At 38.8% G+C, this 26,098-nt stretch overlaps 1 protein-coding gene across 1 annotated transcript in view; it reads left to right on the plus strand.

Annotated features, from left to right (window-relative positions):
• MAP1B (microtubule associated protein 1B) overlaps window positions 1–26,098 on the plus strand; it is a 68,696-nt gene that overhangs the window by 21,118 nt on the left and 21,480 nt on the right. The window contains exons 3-4 of the mRNA XM_083403597.1: window positions 23,112–23,194; window positions 25,674–25,814. Of these exons, the coding sequence (XP_083259723.1) occupies window positions 23,112–23,194; window positions 25,674–25,814 (224 nt within the window). The remainder of the gene's footprint in view (window positions 1–23,111; window positions 23,195–25,673; window positions 25,815–26,098) is intronic.

Raw genomic sequence — 26,098 nt, forward strand, 5'->3', positions numbered from 1 at the left:
GATCGTGATTTACTGAGCTGCTATGTCAAAGGAAAAAAAATCTGTGTTCAGTTATTTTTCCTCCACCCCTTGCTTTTAGTTCTAGTAGTCTTGGCAGTTGGTAAGTGGCTTTGCAATGCTGATACTCCTTTCTAGAATCTAAAAGGTTTGTGCAAAGCAAAACCCATGATGAAATATGGGCTGCTGTCTACTCAAGTTTCACTTCACAAAGGAATTGGATGCTTTTAAGCATTGCCATGTCTCTCTGCAAGTACTGTATGTGGTTTTTTGCTGTTTCTGGAATCTGTTTGCAAGTCCTTAAAAAAAAACACACCAAAAAAACCCAACAACCCAGAAGTGCTTACAGGGTAAAAGTTAAACCCATGCAGAGACAAAATAGATGGGTATTCTTATTAAAAGCCCAGGTGGGCTTATTTGCCTGGTGTCACCTTCAACTCCTGGGGTTGATGAGATTGACTAGCATTTGGCTTTTGTCACCTCTGATTTGCCAGGCGCACACGCCACCGCCCAACATTGATGCATATTTTATGGCTGAGGGTTAATTAGAACACTATAAAGCTGAAGTAGAGGAGGTTGATTTAAATTCCATCTGTGTGGATTATGATGTAGCGGGGGGCATTAGCATGCAGACAGAGTTTCTATACGTATCTTTCAAATGACAAGTGACTTGAAGGCACATCACAATCTGGCGGATCTGCTGTGTGTTATAGAGCTGGCCCACACCTTCATATTAGCACAATTTAATTAGGCAAGAAAGAGTGCTATATCTCTTAAGAGACAAGATGAAATGATAAATCAATATTCCTTCCAAAGGTTATTTCAAGTAGAAAGTATGGCCTGCTAAACAGGTTTTCTCGTTTGTAAAAGAAAAGAAAAGAAAAAAGATGCTAAATATGCTTATTCCTAACAGTTAAATATTCTTTGTCCAATACCAAGTATTAGAATAGATTTGCTTTGTGGCATTATATTGTCATTTCCATTTCCATTATGTTCTTACGTCATGCTGTTTTAGTGTAATATTCAAGCTTGAATAAAGGCAGTGTTTTATTTACAGAGGCTACATGCCATTAGTTTTCTTCAGCTAATAACCACTGTATAAATACCAGAATGTTATGAAAATGATGGGCATTTATCTTAACTAACAAATGTACATTTTTGGCATCATTCTCATCTAGCTGATTCCGATGACTTTCAAAATTGTAACATCTCGCTAATGCACTTAATAAATAAAATGTGATAGTCCGCATGTAGCCGGCTGATGGGTATTGCACATGGTCCTCTGAACATTATTTGTTTTGGAGACAGCCTTGTAGTTTACTCCCAGATAATGTGTTTATAGTAGGTGAATAAGCTATACATTAAGGCAAAAACAAACAAACACCTGAACCACATATTAATAGCCAACTTGCATTTCCAATTTATCCAGCCATTGCAAAGTAGTAATGGGAGGGGACAGTTTGTAGGGGAGAACTGGTGGGTGGGAGAAGGAAGTTATTCTACTCCTTGCCACTTTCCCCACTCAATCTCTCCCGCTTCCTACCCACACCCCCAAACTGGGAGTTCTTCCAAGCAGTGTTGGTCTTTTGTATGCACTGATCTGCTGGTACCTGGTCTCTGGGCGTGAAGCAATGCACATGGTGCTCTTGATCAGGATCAAGCGTCAAGATGTACAGCATGACAAAATGGGCTCCACCAACTATTGATCTTGTAGCAGCCACCATGAACTGAGTTGGACCAATTCTTGGTGGTCTGAGACACATTTCAGTGGACATAGTTACGTAATATCAATGTCTGTGCATGGGCTTGGGCCAAAATTACTTGCTTTGTTTCCTGTTAGAGTTGGGCCAAAATTACTTGCTTCGTTTCGAGTTTCCAGTGAACTTTGTGAGTGTTGAGAAGAGCCACCCATTTGTGGCACTTTTTGTATTGCTTTGATGCTGTCCTCTCTACTGCCTCTTCTTTGTTGTCCTTAGTCAACTATGTGCACACTGAAGTTTTATCTATTTGACTGTGGTTATCCAGATAGTTTTGTCCATGATGTCATGATGTTCTGTTCTAGTATGGTGATGCCATGGATGCCACGGATGCTTAGAAACAAAATCATTTGAGTCACACCACAGTCACTTTGAATGTAGTCATTCCAATTCCCTTTTTGTAAGACTTATATTTAATGCTGTCAAAGCATGTATCTCACCATTGATTTAAGTATTCATCCCTTAAGTTTTATAATGGATGAGTATAGTTCAGGCACAGGCAAACTTGTCCCTCCTGACCACTGGTCCTGTTAGCTAGGGATGATGGGAGTTGTAGTCCCAAAACATCTGGAGGGCCGAGTTTGCCTATTCCTGGTATAGTTTCTTCTGTGGAGAAGTTCCCAGTGGAAATGCTAGAAGCTCCCAAGAACTGACATTACTTAGCTGGAGAAGAAAACATTTGTTATCCAGACCTACTGGAAAACAATAACAAAATGGAATGGAATACAGTTATTTTACTGTATGAAGGAGCATAAGGGTTTCTTGGAAAAATTAGCATTCACCTGTCATTCCATTGTGTGTGCTATTTTTGACTGATGGTGATCTTAAAAGCTTACTGAATAATTTTTTTCCTAAGTAGGTTAAAGTCTTGCCAGTGCTGACACCTTGTCGTTCTGACGGGGTACAATTTATGAAACTAATTACATAGTCACATATAAATTGGCAAATGGGAAGTTACACATCTAAAACAACACTTTATATATGCTACAATCAAATAAAATCTGATATTTCCCAGGAAGATTAAAAGCTCTTTCCTCAAAGTAACAGTTGGATATTTCTGACTTTGGGTGCAGAAGTGGCGGCTGTAAGGAGAGTCTGTAATAAATCTGTTTCTTATCACATTAATGGAATGTCTATAAAATTGATTGATTGTCTTTCTGATTGAAAAAAGGCACACACACATAAAAAAGAAAAAGTAACGACACTTCTGTTTGAAAGCACAAGAGAATAAAAATGAATTTACACTGTGCTTGAACTCTGAGAAGGCTAAGATGGTCATTTGTTATATTACATTTATATCTGACCTTTTCTTCCATGAAGCTCAAAGCAACTTCCATAGCTCGATTCTTGTTCTAATCTCACAACAACCCTGTGAGGTACATTAGGCCAATGGCTGGGTGTGGATTTGAACCTGCATCTCTCTTGTCCTAGGCAGTACTTCATTTACAGAGGCTACATGCCATAGGGTAGCCAACATGGTGCCCTCCAGATATTGTGGACTACAACTCTCATCACCCTTGGCTTTTGGCCTTGGTGGCTGCGGATGATGGGAGTTCTAGTCTAAAACATCTGAAGGGCACCATGTTGGTTACCCCTGCTCTGTCCACTACACCAAACTCGTTGTCCTTGGAAGATGATGCCAAACCCGTGGGCGCTACAAGATTTCACGTCATGTAGTAAACAGTTTCAGCAACTTTCTCCCTGCAGAAGACCTTAAAGAATAAGGGTGTTCATACAACAGGAGACACTCACTTAGGTAATATAACAAGGGAAGTAATAGTGCCACTGTATTCTGCTCTGGTCAGACCTCACCTGGAGTACTGTGTCCAGTTCTGGGCACCACAGTTCAAGAAGGACACTGACAAACTGGAACGTGTCCAGAGGAGGGCAACCAAAATGGTCAAAGGCCTGGAAACGATGCCTTATGAGGAACGGCTAAGGGAGCTGGGCATGTTTAGCCTGGAGAAGAGGAGGTTAAGGGGTGATATGAGAGCCATGTTCAAATATATAAAAGGATGTCACATAGAGGAGGGAGAAAGGTTGTTTTCTGCGGCTCCAGAGAAGCGGACACCGAGCAATGGATCCAAAGTACAAGAAAGAAGATTCCACCTAAACATTAGGAAGAACTTCCTGACAGTAAGAGCTCTTCGACAGTGGAATTTGCTGCCAAGTAGTGTGGTGGAGTCTCCTTCTTTGGAGGTCTTTAAGCAGAGGCTTGACAACCTGACAACCATATGCCAGGAGTGCTCTGATGGTGTTTCCTGCTTGGCAGGGGGTTGGACTCGATGGCCCTTGTGGTCTCTTCCAACTCTATGATTCTAACATCATGTGGACTAATATAGCCACAGATGATGCTGTTTTAGTATTGTTTGACTGTCTTCTCCATCTCCAATATAATAACTTTTTCTGCCTGCCTCCCTTGCCCATGAATTGAGGGTAATGGTGCTGGAGTATCATTTAAAATGGAAAGGGGAAGACAATACATTTCATTTTTGAAGTGGAATGTTAATAAAGGCAGTCTGTAGTATAGGTGCAGAAGAAGTCACTGTAAGCAGTTCTATATTAGACATGTGGTACTGAAGACAAGCCCTGTTCAGCCAATCCATATTGAAAGTACTAGTATTATGCTACAGGGATAGCAGGTACTTACTACACAATTTGAATACAGTAATTGCACCTCAGCATGACATTTAGGGATGTGAATTCTAATATTGCCCAAGGGCTTAAATTCAGATTAATGCAGTACATCTACTTTTGAAATACTGCTTTCTCTCATTAAAATAAACTAATTCGAGACCCACAGCAACGCTCACATTTTCTTTGTAAGACTTCAAAAGTACCTGAAAGGTATTTTTACTGTAATGTGTGGCTTCAGATTTATAAACCCAGGTTGAATGTCTTGCCGTTTTGTAACGAAACTCCTATTCCCTTTTCAGCTATTTTTTGTTGAAATTGAAAGCAGTTGTTCAGAGTCTGAAAGTTTTTGTATGATAAGGGAACATTACTCATACGATGAGATCATCTCAAAAGTGATATTTTTTGCCAACTCTGAAATGAAAAAGGAATTCTGTCCTCCTCTTAACCTTTCACCTTTCTCTGAATTATTTAGCTTAACTGGATAGCTCAATTGGTAGAGCATGAAAATCTTAATCTCAGGGTTGTGGGTTTGAGCTCCATGTTTGGCAAAAAGATTCTGGCATTGCAGGGGGTTGGACTAGATGACTCTCATGTTCCCTTCCAACTCTATAATTCTATGACTTTATGAAAACAGAAGTCGTACCCTATCAGAAGCCGTACCATATCAGAAAAGGAACGCCTTTGCTGTGGATCATAACATTTGGGTGCTGTTGGGCTTGAATTGCTCCCTTGTTGTTCCATTATCTCTTTGCTGCTGTTCATTTCATTGCTGCTCTTGATACGAATGTGCCCTTCCTGGATTGTTGAATATTTCTATATTATAGCGCTATATGTGTGTACAGGTGACGCTGCAATTACACTTGTGCATCTTGTGCAAACTTGTTTGGCAGCAAACAATGAAGACGGCAGCTGTACTCTGTCAGGATTTTAGCTTAATGAATGGGTACTTGTTTCTTTCTTGAATTGAGCAGAAAAATCACTGCTAACACCCTCATCTTGTTTATATAAAACAGGTCCTCATGATATCACAGACTTTGATTGATATCTAAATCAAATTGAATTTGAATACTGGCATCAATGGGTTCTGCTTTGCCTCGGAAATTATCATACCAGCAAGATTCATTTTCACTCCATTTGGTTTCAACAGGATGACCAAGTGCTTTGAAACATAACGCTACATATGCCATATCACACCTGACAAAAGTAATACACACAATTTCTCTATACAGTGGTACCTCAGGTTAAGTACTTAATTCGTTCTGGAGGTCTGTTATTAACCTGAAACTGTTCTTAACCTGAAGCACCACTTTAGCTAATGGGGCATCCTGCTGCTGCCACGCCACCACTGCACGATTTCTGTTCTCATCCTGAAGCACTATTTCTGGGATAGCGGAGTATGTAACCTGAAGCGTATGTAACCACTGTATGTAACCTGTACAGTGGTACCTCGAGTTACAAATACCTCAGGTTACAAACGCTTCAGGTTACAAACTCCGCTAACCTGGAAGAGTTACCTCAAGTTGAGAACTTTGCCCCACAATGAGAACGGAAATCATGTGCTGGAGGCACAGTGGCAGCAAGAGGCCCCATTAGCAAAAGCACGTCTCTAGTTAAGAACAGTTTCAGGTTAAGAACGGACCTCCGGAACGAATTAAGTTCATAATTAGAGGTACCACTGTACTTAAAATCTAGGTAAATTAAAATTAAAATGAAACAACATGTAGGAAAATCATGATCCTCTGTGGCTGCTAGATCACAGAGGAGCCAAGTGAAGCCCGAGTAAAACTTGTTTGCCTTGATTCCAGTAGGATGCTGGCAAATTATTCGGCATTCCTCTGGGGCACAGTCTTCAATGCCACCCATGCTGTTGGCCTTGTCTGTTAATTGACCTCAGGGGGCTGGAATAAATATGAGCAGATAGTTTGTCATATCTTGATGCAAGCTTTTTCCTCAGTTGACAAGCATTCCAAGGGGAATATCTTGAACTTCTTGGTACAGTTTTGAATTTAATGGCTCTTTCTTATTTAAACACCAGTGGGAGACTAGATGACCAACTAGGGCAAATAATATTTCTTTTCTAAATCGCAGCAAACAGTTGGTCCCTCGTTCTTGTGGTCTCTTCCAACTCTATGATTCTATGATTCTAAGTAGCTGCTGGATGATAATGATGACAAGAGATTTCTAATCATTACGTCCAAGAAATGGCATCACCTCACCACCCACCATTTTAGAGCGTTTAGCTGACAGTCCTAAGTGGAGAAAGGAAGAGAAAACCACAGGGAACTAATGTATTAGAGAAGCTTCTGTGAAAACCTATTCACTGCTTTTTATTGTTATTGATCCCCACACCCTTTTGCCTGGATGTGCCAACTTTGCACCTAGGTAATAGGCTGCTATTGTTGTGTGCAAGCACATTTCTTGAGGGGAAAAGGACCCTTTCATTTCTCTAAAGCCTCTCAAGGGAAAACTTCCAGTCTACTATAGGGTTTTTTTCACACAAGGAAGCAATCTGTTCTATGAGTTTGGTACGAGAAATGCCTTTCTGTGGCTAGAATCTTTGGCACACTTGTTTGAGAATAAATCACTTAATTTGTATGATAATGTGTACAAATATTTTGATTGGCCATTGATCCCCATGCTACAAGTATTTTGGTGCAGCTCAGGGAAGCGGATTGTGATATACAGGATTATTATTATTATTATTTAATTAAATTTATATACTGCCCTTATTCAAAGATCTTTTTATCAGGACAGGTTACTTGTTGTTTACTGTTGTAACAATTGTTTTCTCAAAATTTATCTTCTGCACCATGAAAATAAATAGAAACAGTATTAAAAAATAAAGCACAAGTAAATAATTAAACAAAGACAACAAAACAATAACCCCCCCTCCTTGTTTGCTTCAGAATGTTGCTTATGGAAAACAACAACTAATGAACTGTTACATTTAAAATAAAGAAAGAAAGCTAAATGTATTGTGAAAGTTAATTTTTAAACAAATACAAGTATTTGTCTTATAAATGAGCAAGTCTGATTCCCCCTGATATATGCATTACTGCAAAGAATACTGATGTTTTTTCTTCCGTTATATATTCAATGCCTGACATTGCTAAGTTTACAAAGAAGGCTATGCAGAAGCTATATTACAGCTTTTGACAGTAATACCATAGACATCTGATGCTCTCTGAACCTTTTCTAGTAAAAGATTATCCAGGATCTCCGTGGAGTTTTTTAAACCCCAAGATGCTGTCAAAAAACGATATTATAGCTAAATAGGGTACCTATGCACATTTAATCTTTTTCTTTCTTTTTTTTACTAAGCTATAGCCCTAAAGGAGAAAGCATTGAAACAAAATTCTCAGAAACCTTATGTATTGCCTTTGAACTGACACTTTCAGTAAAAATTGTGCTAGAGACATTTTCAGAAAAAAATTCTAAATGCACTTAGGGCTGTTACACTTGGTTTGCCAGTACGGAAATCTTAGTATACTTAGTTTGTGCCATTTGTGAATAGTACCCATTTAAATTTTCTCTTTTTTTCAATAAAATGCCCATCGGTCTTAGTGGAGACTGACTGGAAGTTGGCAACAACAGGAAAATGAAATTATGCATATATTTTATTGCTTGTGGCATATTAATATGCTCCAACACACACATTTGAGTGTTACAGGTTTAAGAGCTGCAGGTTTCATTCTTGAAACAAACATAGATATACAATTGCAGCACTAAACCCCTTTACTCATCTTCACTTCTTTTCATGCTGCTTAGAGGTCTAATTATGAGGCCTAAAATGTTACTAGAGTTCTTTCAGTCATCATTAAATATCCTGGAGGCCTGAAAGTGCTGCTATCCCATCTTCACAGAGCTTTGTGGTTACTGTAACCTGGCTTCAGTTTTTTCCTGTTATATGAAATAATAGTGTGTGTATTCAACACTCGATCCACATTCGATCCCCAAATAGTTCATATGCCTTTTTTGGAATTCTGTGCTGATAGCTTATAACAGCAATAGATTCTTTTTTAGGCAGGAACTTTGTGAAAGTGGATTCAGAAGGTGCCATCCACTACTATTCTTGAAAAAGAGCAGCTGCACATGAGCTGTGTATACACAATGCATGAATCTTGTGGGGCGAAATGCATGGATACAATTTTAAAGGATTTTGGATTTCAGGCTTAATAGACTGACATGGAAACATATCTATTTGAAAATACAGTAGCTCAGAAGATGGTTCAGAATGACTTCTCTTCAGATTGTATGCTATAGATTGTATGCTACAGAATACATTTCACCATTTGGCCAATGTATTTCTATGAGAGGTAAATCAAAAGAGTTTGTATTTCTTTTATCCATGAGAAAAAGTTCCTGTTCTTTCCTCTGGCGTCATGTTATCTAGTAAAACAAACACAGAATTTGGACCCAATAAATATCTGCATTTTATTGTGGGCCTGCCATTTTTTGGTTGTATGAGTGAGTCTCTTCCTATATTCACTTTCTCTTTGATTAACAAGCCACTTTTTTGCTTATTTATTTATTATTTAAATGCTTTGCTGATTTTTTGTTTTGTTTATTGGCCAAGACCTGTTATTAGCTCTCATTCTGCATGAGATTAGGTTGCAACAACTAGGCCAAATATGGCAACTTAATTTTGCTTGTAGTAAGTACACAACAGAATTCCATAGGATAACTCAATGAAATTTCATTCCTCCCCTCTGGCATTCAGGAAGGGTACCGTAATTTCCTTAAGATGTACAGCAAAGCACAGAGGGCAATATCTCTGTGTGCCAGAGTAGAACAAATAGGATTAAGTTGTACTGTAGAGGCTTTTTCAACCTGCATGACTGAACACTACTTTCACAGGTTTGAAAGAACCAGTGGATTGTAACTGGAAAGAAAACATGGCAAATGTTCCTCTTTGTAAAGTACAAAAACTATGACACCGGTTTTTAGATGCTAGGTGTCAACTTTGAAATGCAAATTGTTACAGTAATGTACTAAAAGGTTTAATACTTAGGTCTATGCAATTTAGAGCCCCAAATCCTCCTTTACATATTAGCGTATTTCATTTTCTAAGAGTTAGGAAAGAAAGTAAAATGGGCTATAAATGCTATATTGGATTTATTTAACAGAACGCTTATTTAAGAGAACACAAGGAACATCCCTGACAGCAGCCTTGAAATGATGACATATGAAAAAAGCTTGTTTCCCATTTTGGTCTCTTGAACATTCTGAATGATCAGTGCAGAAATACTTCAATGACCAGGATAATTTTTCCACATTCTGCTAGAACTGAAATAAAATATTTGGTAGCATGAGTTCTGATAATGTTACTGTTATGTACTGAAGTTCTCACCCTGGGCCACCAGGGGGATACTGTAGATAGTTATGCAAATAAGGGATCAAAAGTGATGTTCAGTGATTGGATAGTTTTAGAAAGTTGTTACAGTAACGTTGTACTGGAGCTCTATATAAGCAGGCTGACTGAACCCTTCAGTTCAGTTCTGTTCTGGCCTCTGAATAAACAAGAGCTGTTTGAAGAATCGCTGTGTTGTCTGATATGTTCACCCACAACTTAACAGTTACAACAGCTATGTACCAGGTCACAGAGAACATTAAAACCTAATACAGTGGTACCTCAGGTTACAGACACTTCAGGTTACGCGATTTCGGGTTGCGCACTGTGCCAAACCCGGAAGTACCAGAACGGGTTACTTCCGAGTTTCGGGGCTCACACATGTGCAGAAACACCAAATCACACTTTGCGCATGTGCAGAAGCGTCGAATCGTGACCCGTGCGTGTGCAGACGCGGTGCTGCGGGTTGCGAATGCTGCGGGTTGCGAACGTGCCTCCCGCAGAGATCACGTTCGCAACCCAAGGTTCCACTGTAGAAAGTGTTAGGTGTGGTTTTAGTATAGGGTTGCCATACTGGACATAGCTGGGAGTTGGCCATTGGAAACAGTGTCTGGGAAAATCCGGACATATGGCAACCCAGGTTGGCAGTGTCATTTTTTACAATTTCCCTTAGAAAATGGCAGGGTTGCCAGCCTTCACATCATGTTTGTAGGCATATCTGTAACACAGAATTGGTCTGCAGCCTGGTGCATGAAACCAGCTTCCCATAGAGTACATCCATGGGGGTCCTGCCATCTTCCATTCTGTGGACATCAGTGGGATAGTGAAAAAATGGCTAAATATGATATACTCAGATAAAAGAAGATATCTGAGGCAGATAAATAAATATCTAATCAGCTATGTTAACATAACTAGGGATGGATTATTCAAATTCAGCCACAGTTGTTTTTTTAAATTAAGTCAAATGTTGAGAACATTTTGCTGTTAGTCTACACAGCAAATAGAAAACACACTATGCAATTTCCTTAAAACTGGTATAGGTAAATGCTTAAAGTCTATGTGATTCTAAAATACATTCTCTTCAGACACCAGTTTGCATTTCACTAAAACTGACTAGCATGCCTCTTCTTTCTAAGAAGTCTACTGATAGTCCTCTTTTAGTATTAGAAATTGCTTAGGTGAGTGGTTTGGCTGAAACCAAATATTGGAAAATGCAAATAAGTGATCCCATGTATTTCTAAGCAAGTCAGAAAATCAATTTATAATGTTCTGTAAGCAGTGAGAGAGGAAGCCTTTATAAATATATTAAAAAGATGAGAAACCTTCTGGGGCTTAATGATATATTATTTATACAGCATGAAGCCAAGTGTTTCAGTATGAGAAAGCAGCAAAGAGGTATATGAAACTGAATTTTTAAAGACTGGAGTGCCACTGACAAAAAGGAAAAAGACAATGCTTAAATGGAATGTTGAGAAGAAGATGCAGGTGTTGCTGGTTTTGATTGTGATAATATCCCTCCCTACATTTTTAACTGACTTGACACAAAACGAAGTTTGCCAGGCAATTTTGTTTGGAATTCTGGAGACAATCCATTTTAGTGACATAATATGTTCTTCATGCCAGATATTTACCGGTGCAACCTTATCGGAGCTGCAAGCCATAGTTTTCCCAGATAACCATAATATACTTGCAGTGATACACATTGTGTATCTTATTTTACGTAAACAAAGTAAGGCGACATATTTTATTGCTCCATTATATTTTAGCGTAGTGTGTGTTTTAGTGTAGAGTGGCTGGGAAAACCCAGCCAGATGGGCGGGGTATAAATAAATTATTATTATTATTATTATTATTATTATTATTATTATTATTATTATTCTGCAAGCAGGTGCACTATGCAAACTCTTCCTAAGTCAGAACTGGAGATCTTAAAAGTTGGCATACTTCTACGCTAACAGAGAGGTGCCCAGGAGCTTATCCTGCTGCAATACTTGGAAGCAGAGCTAAACCTGTGCTCCCAACACCACACACTGCACTGGAACAACCTCCAAACATGCTTTATTGGGTTCTATTTAGGATAAATTGGTCTTCTTGGATTAAAATTTAACAGAATAAACAAGACTTCAAACTATAATATCAGTTACTTCAGGAATTTCTTTAGAAAGTTATTGTATTAAAAGGTATCTGAAAAGCTAGCCAGGCTTTTCTTTTAAAAATGTGTTCCAAATCCAAATGATAGCTTGCTGTTGCATGATAGAATCAACTCTTTCAAATAATTCTTGTTAGTACAGTGGTACCTCAGGTTAAGTACTTAATTTGTTACAGAGGTCCGTTCTTAACCCGAAACTGTTCTTAACCTGAAGCACCACTTTAGCTAATGGGGCCTCCTGCTGCTGCTGCGCCACTGGAGCCCGATTACTGTTCTTATCCTGAAGCAAAGTTCTTAACCCAAGGTAATATTTCTAGGTTAGCGGAGTCTGTAACCTGAAGCGTATGTAACCTGAAGCGTTTGTAACCTGAGGTACCACTGTATTTCATTTCTTTGCTGGAGGTCTTCAGGCAGAGGCTGAACAAACATGTGCTGGGAATACTTCAACTCTGAATTTAATGAATGACATTGAAGTAAATGGTCCACAAATCCAGTTCTATAAATATGATTCATTCTCTGTGCCATTTTTTAAGAGGTGGGGGCTTATTTCTCCCTATGAAGTACCTTGTAATTGATGTTGTTTATGATAGTCTTCATTCTCCCCAAGAGCATAATCTATAGATGGATTTTGCTGTCCTTTATACATGTGGATATTTCAGAATTCAGTTTAGAAATAAAATTACATATTCTGTCAGTTTTTCTGGGGACCTGCAGAATTCAACTGAGCTCCAGTTAGCAGGTTGCAAGAAGAAAAATGCATTTTTAATAAGGCAGAATTGTCTCTGATGGCTGTTAATGGATTCTGGAGATCCATATGTGTCAGAAGAGAGCTGTCTTTGAGGAAGCCTCTGGAAGAAGGAAATATAAAGCAAGAATAATCAATATCTCACGGATACCTGAACGGGTGCATAATTTGGGAGATGTGGGAACTGTAGGGGGTAAGGGTGCATACAAATAACTTTTTATGTCTGTACCATTTTATTAATAAATGAGAAAAACATTTCACTTTTATTATAAACTAACACCTGCTGCAAAATGGTGCTAGCCAGGGATCAAACCCATGGTTCCTTTCTTATGATTTACCCACTCTTTAAAGCCAGTAGAATTTAAAAATGAGCAGGACAGACTAGATACGTAGAAGCACAGACAACAGATTTTTCAAAAGAGTCCTATAAACATTTCTAGGGCAGGCCAGTGCTTTTCCTGTTCACAGTGGTAGAAGGGTTTTTTATTTTTTTGGAGATTAGAAACATTTTTCTTTTTAGTGTTTAACCTTGTGTATGATACCAAGGAATTTGGTGGCATAAAATAAAATATAGAAAATCTGAACTATGTCTAGGCTTAAAGGTACAGGATTGTGTACAATGCTAGACACTCAAAGTAGTTCATTTGGAATTACTGGACATTGATTCTAGTAGGTCAGCTCTGAATAGAACTCAGTTGAATACAACCCATAAGTTTTTCATTATGCTATGATAATGATACTCTATTCACTATAGGCTGCTCAGAAGAGAAAAGTCTGGTTTGAGCTGTGCTTTCCTTCCATCCCTATATTTGTCTTACCTCAGATGAGAGCCATGTGGCCTCATTAATGGAAGGCTAGAAATTGCAGCCTGTAGTAACCACAAATATTTCTTCATTGCTTTGTACACATATGCACACACAATGTTGTTGTTTTGCAATCTGTTGGAGCTTGAATTTGGAAAATAAATTTTGTTACATTGGCCATATTTGCCTGCAACACTAAACCATGGTTTACTACAACCTGCTTTAACCTTGTGCTATCTGGATGTTTTGGACTACAACTCCCCCATAATCCTTGACAATTAATCGTATTGGCTTGGCTGATGGGAGTTATAGACTAGAGAGCATACAGTTGGGGAAGACTGTGGTTTATCATTACATGCAAGTTCTGGAACATACACAGAGTGCCATGGAATCAGGCTCTTGTGCTGTGTCCTCCTCTTTGCCAGTATTTATTTTCAGTTTCCTGCTAATCTTGGCTTGTTGTGTGTCAAACCAATGACTGCTGTTTATCACAAACTCTGATTAGTTGAGAAAACCATCTTCTCGCCTAGCGGTTTCATTGCATAGCTTTAGGCACCAGGTGAAAACATTATTCTTCTCTCAGACCTTTGGCTAATTAAACACTATATGGACTTTTAATTGTTTTTTGGGAGGTATTGTTTTGTTTGTTATGTTATGTATTTTTCTGTTTTTATACTGTAAATCCACTCTGTGATCATTGGATGAAGGGCAGTATTGCATATCTTTAGGTGCCAGGCATAAATGTTCTTCTTCAACCAGGCCTTTGGCTGATTAACATTCCATGTCCTTTTTTGTTTTGTTCTTGTTTTGTATATTGTGATTTTATTTTTGTATGTTTATGTTATGAACCTCCCCTTGAGATCTTAAGATGAAGAGTGGTCTACAGATTTAAGAAATAAAAACAAATTTATGTAAGTGATTTTGATATTTCTCATATAATAATAAGGGTGAGGGGAGTTAAATCTGTCTATACTTGATATTTTAGGGAAATTACTAGGTTTGTGTTATGTTACTGAAACTTTCCAATCATAAAGACTTCTCAGTAAGAAGACGTTTGTGAAACTGCAGGAATTTGAATTCAAGTTCTCTCAAAACACATGCAAAATCTCTAAGGAAGATGAATAAAATTGTGTGTAGTTCTTTGAGATCATTACACTAAAGCCAGTTTGTACATCTGTCCCTATCAGTCTTATTATTTCAGCTGTTTAAATGTGCCACCGCATGAGGTCTTTTATTTGAAAATTTATATATAGCTATTCACATCACTTTCCCTCCAGAGACTTTTGACTCCCCCCTACCTCATCTTTGTTCAGAGGGGGGCTATTATTCCTTTTATTGCTACTGTCACAGAAAACCTTATAGTCTAAACCATTTAAGGAAGTAATCCCTAGAGCCATCCTGGGCAAACAGCCAGACATGCAACGATTCCCAAAAGAAAGACATTCTCAGAGACAAAGTGGGGGAGAATATTTTTGATTTGGGAATATCAGTCTTCAGCAGAGGGTTATGATCAAGGGGCAGATAGGCTTCTGAAAAGCATTTAGATAAGGGATACTAAAAATATAAACTAGAATGCATTATTTATGTAAGCTGCTAATGTGAGGTTAAAAAACAACAGACAAGAGACATGTTAAAACAGATTCTGCCTCCCAGTCAGTTAAGGGTTTTCACTTACACCAGGGGTTGCCAACCTTTTTGGACTCATTGGCAAAATTTCATGTTGGAGAAATATTTCTGGGGATCACACACACATATCAAGCACACACCACAACCTATTCTGTTGGGTTTGTATTCTAATGTTTCTTTCTAGTCTAATTTCAGCAGAGGGCAGGGTCCCTGTGAATGGCAATGAAGGCTTCGGTGGCAAACGTGTTTGGTCTAAGTAAAACAAAGGCCAAGGTTTGGGGAGATCTGGCTTGGCGGCAGTACATGTAAAGAGAATATAGTTGTCTTAGCTGATCATAAGCTGACCATGAGCCAGCAGTGTGATGCAACTTCTCAAAAAGCTAATGCAATTCTGGGCTGCATTAACAGAAGTATTGTGTCCATATCATGGAAAACAATTGTTCATCTCAATTTTGTGCTGGTCAGGTCATGTATTGACAAAGTGTCCACTGACAAAATGGACTGTTGCCCATAAGAGGGCAGTCTATGAGAAACAGTTGAAAGTACTAGGTGTACTTGACCTGAAGAAGTTCTGAAGAATATTTGGAAGAGATGTAGGGAGCAGTCGTTTAGACAAGAAGCTGGCATAAAGCAAGCTAACGCCAATTAAACCAGCATAAACTTGCACCCAAGCCTTTAAAAGAATGTTTGACTTAAACACACACCCTTTTTTGCAGTTGACATGATTGAGCTGAACAGCATCCAATTTCAGTCCCTACTGCCCATTCCCACCTCTGGGGCACCCCTATTGGGGGGCTTACGCCAGCCTTTGCTCAACCAGCTGAGCCAGGATGAGAAAGTTATCTTTGGCTGAAACAGGGTTGGGGTTGGGGACTTAATGCCAGCTGAGCTTGAGATCCACTGCATCCTAAGCTCATCCTGACAGATCTTGCAAAAGGATTGCACCTCTAAATGTTTAATGGCCCTTTGAAGTACTGTACTTTGTTGTAGGGTAAATGTGCTGCTGTGATTTGTTGATTGCCTAAGATACAGATGTTTTCGTCTGAAGAAGTGCTTCTGTTGCTAGGATATTGCATTTCCCCAGCACTCAGACCACAACATCTTGTTTCTGGAAGAAATGCTAGTCCCTCAGGAGATAGTACTGTTGTTTCAAAAACAGTGGTCATATCAAAATTATTTCTGTGAAATGTCATAGGAATCTGTTGATGAATGCATCATTAATAAGATGACCGTATTGTTTGTAAACATTTCTTTTCGGTTATTATGTTTCAAAAAATTCATAAAGCACTTCATCAAAACATAGCATTGAGCAAAATAACTAGCAATAAAAAGAGGGGGGGGATTAGTAAAATAAAAAACATAGCTTACTTAGGTGGAACATTGGCTTTGGTTCCTTAAGTGGAAAAAAAACAAAATCAACAGTAACAAAATGCCTTTATTAAGACTTATTACATTATAAATGTTCTAATAAATGCATTACTTAATGTGCATTTGGAATATAAAAAGTAAGCCATAACCAATTATATATTACTGGAATAGGGCACAATTCAGCAAAAGTTAAGTATTTTTTAGTCACTACTAAAACAAAACTCCAAAGTGCTTAATTTCACTTAGCTTGTGACTCTTGCTTTCTTTTTAAGCATCACTGGGTTGTACTGGGTTTGCTGGTTTTTTTTATACTGTACTTTTGTTGAAATGGTTGCGGTTGTTGTTTTCATCTTCCAGCAGTATTAAAAAATGAAGCTGTGCATTTCGAGGAGTGATAAATGTGGCAGTTGTGAGAAGTTTGTCCCTGATGGTAAATAATGGGGGTAAAAGGTCAGATGTTTGTCCGTTGTTGATTAATGGCAGTAGTTTGACAGCAAATTAAATGTCACATAAAACTGGCAAATGATACAACAAATCAATACCTAGTGAGAAAAGCTGATACAATTATTCTGGTAATCAACACCATTAGACACCCACAACTTGATTTAAGTCATGCAGTTTACTACAGAGGCTTTCATGGAAAATGCTCGGTGTGTTCAAAATAGCCCCCAAAGTATTCAAGTCAAGAGGCAATAATGAAAACAGTCCCCAGCAGCTGAGGCAGCTGATACCCTTGTTAAAAGTTAGGAGTAGATGACAGCCATACACCTATTAAAATATAGCAGCAGATATCAGGGCATGCTCACATCACTCTTATAAGTTCAAATAAAGGTTTCTTTAACTTAGTGTGACATGCAGTCATCATATACTGTACAAGATGACTAGTTGGCATAGTTACTGCTCAAGGTGAATCACTGTCTTGATACCTAATAGCTGTTCCCAGGCCCGTTGCCACCTGAAGATGAGAAACTAAGGCTGTATACACACTATACTTTTAAAGCACATCTGAAGCACATTCATTCCCTCAATAAATTCTGGGCACTGTAGCTCATCCCTCACAGAGTTGCCATTCCAAGCACCCTTAAGAAACCACACTGCCCATAATTCTTTGAGGAGAAAAAATGTGATAATAGTGTGTATACAGCCTAAGCCTCACTCAAAGGATCTTATTTCTGATTAAAAATGCTTAAGTTTTCATTGCACAAACTTTGTTTAATTTTGTTTTCTTCAGGTTCATAAAGGCAAAGCTTATCACTTATTTCAATATGCAGAGAAAAGATGCATTTAGGAGCTGGCTAGGATTATATTTGTTGAGAAATCATAAGAACCACATATCTGCTATTTTTCCAGCCTAGCATGGGGGAGTTTTATTTATTATTTTTCTCCTATAATTTCACTACACCTTGCACAGTTCAATAGCTTCTTGTTGTATTGCTACATTTCCTCAGATCATTTGTTGTACCTTGTAACTTCTAATCATATGTATATATACTTTATATCGATTCTAATTCTGCTTAGTATTAGATATGGTTGAAAAACAACCACAGTGTCAGGGAATTGTTACAACTATTGATGTAAAAGCAACATTGACTGGGTTTTTATTTACATAATTTATACTCTGCACTGTCAATATACTTTTTGTGTTCCCAGGGCAGGTAACAGAGTAGAATTGCAGAATAATTCTAGCCCAGAGATAGATTTAGGGTAGCACGACTGGTTCCACCATGCTGAGTGCTGAGCCTAAAGAGCACTGCAGAGTACCTCAACTGTGACGTAGTAAATTGAGCAGAAAGGAAGGCGGGGGCATCAAATTTTGGCCTTGCACAGGGAGCCATTGAAATTTGAAAGACTAAAGTCCACCCCTGGGAATAGTATATGTCAGGGGCTGGACTGAGGAGGAATGGTGGAGACTTCCCGGAGAAGAGGGAAACAGTATAGATTTAGAATAGTGGTTTGCAGAAGGTCGTAGTTCAGAGGCTGCAGAGGGGAGAAGCTGGGAAATATTGGGAGAGGAGCAGGAGGAAGAAGAAGCACCAGGGGAGAGACAGCTGACAGTGTCTTTGGAAAGCATGCCAGGACTGCCGCCCCCCCCCCCCCCCCGGTCTCGGTGAGCATTGAGAGTAGGAGAACAGAAAGCTCAGAGGCAGAAAGCACAGATCAGCCAGCACAGGGATGACGTGCGATAGGAGAGACTGAGGGGGGTGGGACTTTACTCGGAGCAACGCCATTATCCCAGAGAGCCATTGTCCCGGAGAGACGGCATTCCTCAGTCTCTCTCTCTGAAGTTTGAAGAAATGACTTGGTAAGAACTCTTCGTGTTTATCTGATTCTTGGCTGCCCACCGTAGGAGGGATCAGATTCCCTGAAGCCTGATAGTATAGAACATATCAACTACAGATTTTGCAGTTTGCTGTTTTATTGTAAGTTGCCTTGAATATACTCTAGTATAGAAGAGCAGGATAGAAATAATTTGAACAAATCAATATCAATTGTCTTATTATTGCCAGGGCTTTTTTTTGTGACAGTGCTCACTGGATATGGAAAACTGGTTCTTCTTTCTTTTGGCTGCCCATGGCAGCCATTTTGTGCTGGCACCAATGTCACTTTTATCTGTATATGACTACCAGCACCCCATTCTTTACCCCCCCAAAAGTGACTGATTATCACCATATTTGTACTACGTTTGTTTAACATAGCACTAATGATCTGTAACAGAGGAATAGACAGCTGGTGAAAATCATACAAACTATTCCAGATTACATGGAAGTGGAAATATGAGACCTAACAAAAAACATACAAAACTGGGTGATGTGATGTAGAAGCAGATCTAGCCTCACAGAAGTCTGGGTAAATAGCTGGTGGCTAATTTGAGAGTCCTGTAACATAGTTACATGGGAATCAGTTTTACATGAATGGATGCTGTGCAACAAGATAGCATTGCGATTTTATTTTAATTCATTTTTATTTCAAAAAGTTTAAATATACTGCTTATAAGGGGGGAAAAACATTGAAGTGTTAAAAGACCCAGTCATTGGTGGTGGGGTCAGACATCTGGATCCCCCTATGGAATTGTCACCTTTCTTCTCTGCCCATGGAATCAGCACTTGCCTGTTCAGAGGCCAGGACCCGTACATTTGGATCTTGCCCATGTCTGTGAACCCTTTCAATATTATTCCACTGCAAGGAAGATGTGCAGGTGATACATTGGGTAATGTGAAAGTCCTCATAGTTTGGCCCAACTGGAAGTTGTTGTGCTCTGCGCACTTAGCTTGAGAGTCAGCTATGCCAAACCTACTGCTGGATAAGCAAGCATAAGGTCAATTGTATTTCAAGTATTTTATCTCCAATACATTTCATGTTTTTTTATTTAATGAGCTTGTAGATCGGTCTGAAATTCAGTGAATGTTGTATTGCCAATTGTCCTGTGTCTTCCCACATGTATGCCTTAAAAAAAAACCCCTTAAAAAAACCCTGATGTGAGCCTCTGTTCTGCAAATAGCACTTCCATCACTATTCACATTGTGTGCACCTCTTATCAATTGAGCCATTTGCTTGCATGTCTGTATAATCTGGGTTATTCTATTATGTGTCCAGAAAAAGGCTGACTGTTATTGGAGACAGGCGGCTATTCTGCATGGCTCATTGTTTTGACACAGTATGGTAGTTAGTTCCTATTATGCTGATCAGTGCCTTGCATTATTTTTCCATTCACGAGCTCCATAAGTGCTTTCCTTGAGTTGTCTTGTTCTGACCTACAGTAAGAGCTGGGCTCTCAGTGAGATACATGCTTTCTATTTTTATTCACTGGGGGACTGAAGTATTGGAAAACCTGTCCATTTGGACTGGGGGGGAAGGGGGTTAAGAGGGAGGGAGTGCTTCCTGTCACTGACAAGTGATTTCCCCAGCTAATTCTTTAGCTGAAGTCTGTGAAGCTGCACTGTGGGGACACCAGGAAAAATGCCTTTGTTCAGTGTCTTAAAACCACAGATCAGCCATCCATAACCATAGAGTTTGAATGGCGAGAAATACTTGGTGAACATTCTGATTGTACTGACATCGGAGCTACAACTTTCTCCCCTGCTGTTCCAATTGAACTGTGCAATTTCTGTTTCGCACCTCAGGTCTAAGGCAGCCCATGCCCCGCAAAGGTTCAGAAGTGATCAAAGCTTTCATTAAAACCCAGTCTGAAAAAATTAAATTCCACGTGGTGTGGCATGTAATCTCTAAATGGGATTTTTGTTTTCCTTCTATAACAGTAACATTGATTCAAGGCCAGTGGTCTCGTCTGACTAAAAACATTAACACAATATATTCAGGCTGCTGTTTGTTACACAAAGCATTTCTTTCAAAGGGCATTCTCTTCTCCCTTGCCCCCTCACATCACTATTTCTGCCGTTTAAAAACATCCGAGAATGAACGGGAACCTTGGATGTGAAATTCTTGTTTCCTTCAAAGCATTTTTTGCCTCTTTATTTTTATATATCATTAGAAGGATGCTACTACAAGGCAAGAGGAAGTTGGGGGTCTATATGCATCAGAGCTAATTTGCAAATACATAGAGGACTCACAATCTGCTGACTATTCAGAGTTCTATTCACTTGTTGTGAGCAGAAGATTCATTAGGGAGCTTTGCTGACTCTGACATCTGTTAAACCCCTTGTGGTGTGATGTCTGCAGTAAACATATTGTTCATTCCATCAAAAGCAATACTTGCAGCAGAATTCTATCCATGTCTACTCAGAAGTAAATCCAGTTGCGCTCAGTTGGACTTGATCCCAGCTGAGTGTGTATAGAATTGCAGCCTTAAGTTATAGGCAAATAAGTATTCAGAATAGCCAGGTAAGGGCACATCATAAAATTTTTGAACATTATACTTTTCCCAGAAGGAACCAAATGTCTCCCTCTCTTTTTATGATTTTTTTAAAACCAAAGAGCATCTTTCAGAGTACATCTACCAAAATGCTATGGATTCCATTTTAATTAGGAATACTTAAGTAAAGAGTTAGCATTCAGTGCCATGAAAACTAATGGCACCATCTCATTTGACCTCTCTGAAAATATACATGTTCTGTGATGGAAGATACATTATTTTAGGTAACAATGTAGAGGAAGAGTCAGAGCCATTCTTCCTTCATTTACCTATGCCTACATTTATTATTTCAGTATGCAAACCTTACACAAAATGGATGATGTTGCCTTCACGGTAAATGATCCATAAAGCAGGAACAGCATCAAATCTATCACATTGTAAAAGGTCACTTGACTGCCTGACTAGAGTGTTAAAATCTGACCTGTGGAAATTAACTTTCTGAGCAAAAGGGGCAGTTCAGTTGCTCCTTCACACCTAACTCTCAACAATGCCATCAGCAGACTAATGTGTCTGTAGAAACAGTTGGCCCCATCTGGTTTAGTATTTCATCATTGTTCCAGAATTGTAGGGGTTGGCAGAAAAGGAACAGGGAGGAATAGACATGGGGGAAAGTAAAAACCGGGGTACAAAGGGGGCTGCTGAGGGATGGGATAGAAGGAGACCACTAGTGGACCACCCTTCATCCATAAATGACAGGCTGGTTTACAATATAAAAACACAAAAAAATATAGCATAATAAAAACGAAACCAATACCCCCCCACAGTTTAAAAGGGCATAGATTGTTCGATTAGCCAAAGATAAGAGGAATGTTTTTGCCTGGTGCCTAAACATATGTAACACAGAGATATGTAGCCACCACAGAAAAGGCCGGTTTTCATGTTGCTGCCTTCTGGACCTCTCACAGAGTAGGCTTATGAAGAAAGACCTCAGGTGATGATCACATGGTCCAGATTGGTTCATATGGGGAGAGGTGTCCTTGAGGCATTGTGTAAATATAAAGGTATGTGAATTATATTCAAGAGACTATTTTTATTATTATTTGGCTTTTGGAACCCTTCTGTAGTTGCCCAAATCCCGTATTTCACACTAGAATCTCCTGTGGCAGAAAATGTTTATAAGTTAAAAAAAAAAAAAATCCATGAAAATGTCATAGTTTTTACACCAATTGATTTGAACACTGGCACATTTGTTATCCGGCATTGCTGTGCTCCTTTTCGTGGGTTTTTAAAGTGTATGTGTGTAGGGTGTGTTTTTGCATTCTTTTTGTCAAGGTTGATTCATTCATTCATTCTTTAAAAATTAATTTTGTGCCTGGCTTCTTTTCTGGGTGCTGGACTAATTGCCGTTTGGGTATCTGGATGACATTCCCTTCACAATCACAATACGAGTGCTAATTAATCTCACTTCTGTTCTCAGAGAAAGGAGCACCAATAAGAATGCTGCCAAACGCCACAAAGAAAGAAGAAAATGGCAGAAGCCTATTGTGGGCAGCTGCTCCAAGGCTGATGAGCATTACATTGAAAAGTAGATACATGCTAACTATTGAGTATTTACAACAACAGTCTCTTACGTGGCATACGATCACACCAAATTTGTCCCCCCCCCCCCGAGCTTTCATGTTATCATCTTTGCTCAGTCTTATTTGAAAACACTAGTATTTCATATGCCAGGGAAAAGCAAGATGGGACTCCAGAGTGAGTTTATTAGAAGAGCTATCCTTACGGAAGCTAGACTGTCTTAAGGGAAACAAACAAAAAAACCTGTCCTGCAAACCTTACAATTCATTTTCTTTCCTTCTGTTTATGCAGGTCAGAAAATCCTTCACCACAGAAGTGATGTCTTAGAAACTGTAGTCCTCATCAACCCTTCCGATGAAGCTGTCAGTACTGAGGTAAATTCATCAATAATGTATAAATGAATGCATTGTACACAGCAGACATAAAATAAATAAATTTCATAAGAGCCAGGACCTTGATGTCCATCTCTGAAATCTGGGCTGACATTTTTATGGCCCACCAATGTCTTGAAAACATACATTATTTTGAAAATAAAATAAAATATAAGAATCCTCTGCTACCCATTATCTACCTTTTCCTTGTCAAAGTTCTGTTTGCCTCTTTATGAAGCAAAACCATACCAAGAACCTTGCTGGGTCAGACCAAAGGCCTACTTAATTCTTCATCCTGTTTTCTAAAGTGGGCAACCAGAGGCCTGTGGGAAGTCCACAAGTAGGATGTGAGGGCGATAGCCATCTCCTGTTGTTTCTCAACAACCTCTCCTCAGAGTCCTCTGATCCTAGAGATAGCATAGTAACCATAATTGACTAGGAGCCATAGAGAGCCTTTTATTCCATGAATTCGTCTATTCCCCTTTTAGAATCATCCAAATTGATTACAACCATGGTTGAACTTGTGGGAGTGAACTTCATAGTTTAACTATGTGGTGTGTGACGTCCCTCCTTTTGTCCATCCAGAATCTTTGAACATTTAGTTTCATTGGATCACCCTGGGTTCTAGTGTTATGAGAAAGGAGAAAAACTTCTATCACTTTCTCTACACCATTTTATAAGCTTCTGTCATGTTCCTCCTTACACATTTTTTGAAACTAAAAAGCCCCAAACGTTGTAACCTGTAAGAGCTGTTCGACCATGGAACAGACTCCCACAAGAGGTGGCGGACTGCTCTGTAACTTTGCACATCCATCTGGTTCCCTTTTTAAAAAACTGATGTCTGCTGGTACAGAGGCCAGTCTTAGTACATTTGAGATATCAACCAAACCTGGTGATTTGTTAATCTTTGGCTTGTCAATAAGGTATTTAATTTCATCTCTTGTCACCAATATTGATATCAGCTCTTCAGATTCTGTTCCTGAAAAGGTCAGTGTAGGCTGGACACCTTCTATAGTGAATACTTTGCTGCAACCTTATCAGCTTCTTTTGACTCTCTTCTTATCCAAATATCTAATTTTTCTACTGAACAGGTGTTTTGCTTCTGATGTATTTAAACATTTTTTTTTTAGCTCGTATGAATATTTTTAGCAGCATGTTTCTCAATTTTTATTTTTTCATCTGTATTATCTGTTTGCATTTCTTTAGCCAAAATTTGTGTTTCCGTTCACTCTCCTTATTTGAACAGAGCTTCCAACTTCTTGTCTCTAATAGCAGCAGACATAAATATTTCAGTTTACAAATAGATAAACATTCTCTAAGTCAGTATCTGGAGAAAGAGAGAGAGGGGGGGTTTCTACATATGTTGCCTGTATGCCATCTATAGCCATCAACAGGGTGCAGGAATATCAGCAAAGTGGGGGTGCTGGTTTTTTTTGCTGAAAATACTAATGGCTTTGTACAAAAGCTAATGGCAACTTTCCCAGAGCTTTTGTGCCAAACACAGGAAACAATAAAACAAGATAATTCAATTTTTAATAGTTTTAATGCAATTAAAACAGGTGAGATTTAAGTGGTACTCATCTGATTGTTGAGTGCTATCTATTTTTGTTTAAAAAAATGCATACAGAAAATGGACTTGACCCCATCAAGGGTAATGTTACATTTTTATATCCCAATACAATTAGTGACAAACCATAATGGGATTTCTTTTCTCCGCTGTTCCATGTGTTTTAGTGAATGCCCTTGAATTATCTGTGGAAGGTGAGTCCTTGAACAGAAATTCAGGGCAGTCCTGATTTTTTTCATGGCATGCTTTTTTTAAAAAAAGCATTTGATTGTTTGACTGTTTATATACAGATAAAGATAGCTTGCTGAGAAAGTATTTTGAGAGAATTCGGTTGATTCACCTAGCAGAAATAGTTCGTGTATGACAAAGTGAGTCTGATGAATACATTTGAGAAATAATGGCAGAGCATGGGGGATAGTAATACAGTAGTGAGGAGCAACTGAGAAAACATATTTTTGATGGTGTTTGCTTTTGATCTAAAGAAAGCCATTCTGCTTGTTAAGTAATCTGCTTTGAATATGTTTTTATTTTTATTTTCCCAGGCCTTCTAAATGTTAAATGATTTCAGTTTATAGGCTGCATTTGTTATTCTGCTGCTTCAACTTGATAGGTTTAACTTTGTAGTTTTCACTGTGCTACTGCTTCTATTTTTGGTTATAGTTCATTTTGGGATAGATTTTAAAGATTTTTGTCCGAGTGTAAGCTGCCTTGAAAGCTGAGCTTATAGAGTTCTGTCCTGTTGTGCACCATATTTTACAAACCCTCTTCCCCCATCTCTAGTGTTCCTCTGTTTGGGGATAAATAAAATGCAAAGCCAGTTGCATGCATGTTTATTTAGGTCAAGTAGAAGTGATAGTCCCTGTAGAAAGCAGGAGATATTTTAAGGGCATTTTTTGTTTTAATCCTTTTCTACAGGTGCGCTTGATGATCACAGATGCTGCTAGACACAAACTCCTGGTACTAACTGGGCAGAGTTTTGAAAATACAGGCGAACTCATTCTTCAATCAGGCTCCTTCTCATTTCAGAATTTTATTGAGATCTTCACTGACCAGGAGGTTTGTATTTCACTACTCTCTATTCTAATGTCTTCTTCAATATTAGTTATTTGCACGTTTAATTTGTAGATTTATGTGCTGAACATTCTCAAAGAAGGTGGCAATAAAATAACAATAACAAACATACTAACAAAGAAATCCTGTGGTGGGCAGAGAAGAATCGGGGCATAGCAGCTGTTTCCTGTGCCCTACCAAGCTCACGCTGGCCAGGGCATGAAATGGGGGCGGGGAGCGCTGGAGAGGAGACAAGTTTACCTACTCCAGGATTGGCATATTTCCCTTCA

The sequence above is a fragment of the Podarcis tiliguerta genome (assembly GCF_965153285.1).
Source record: "Podarcis tiliguerta genome assembly, chromosome: 11".
NCBI classification, from domain to species: domain Eukaryota; kingdom Metazoa; phylum Chordata; class Lepidosauria; order Squamata; family Lacertidae; genus Podarcis; species Podarcis tiliguerta.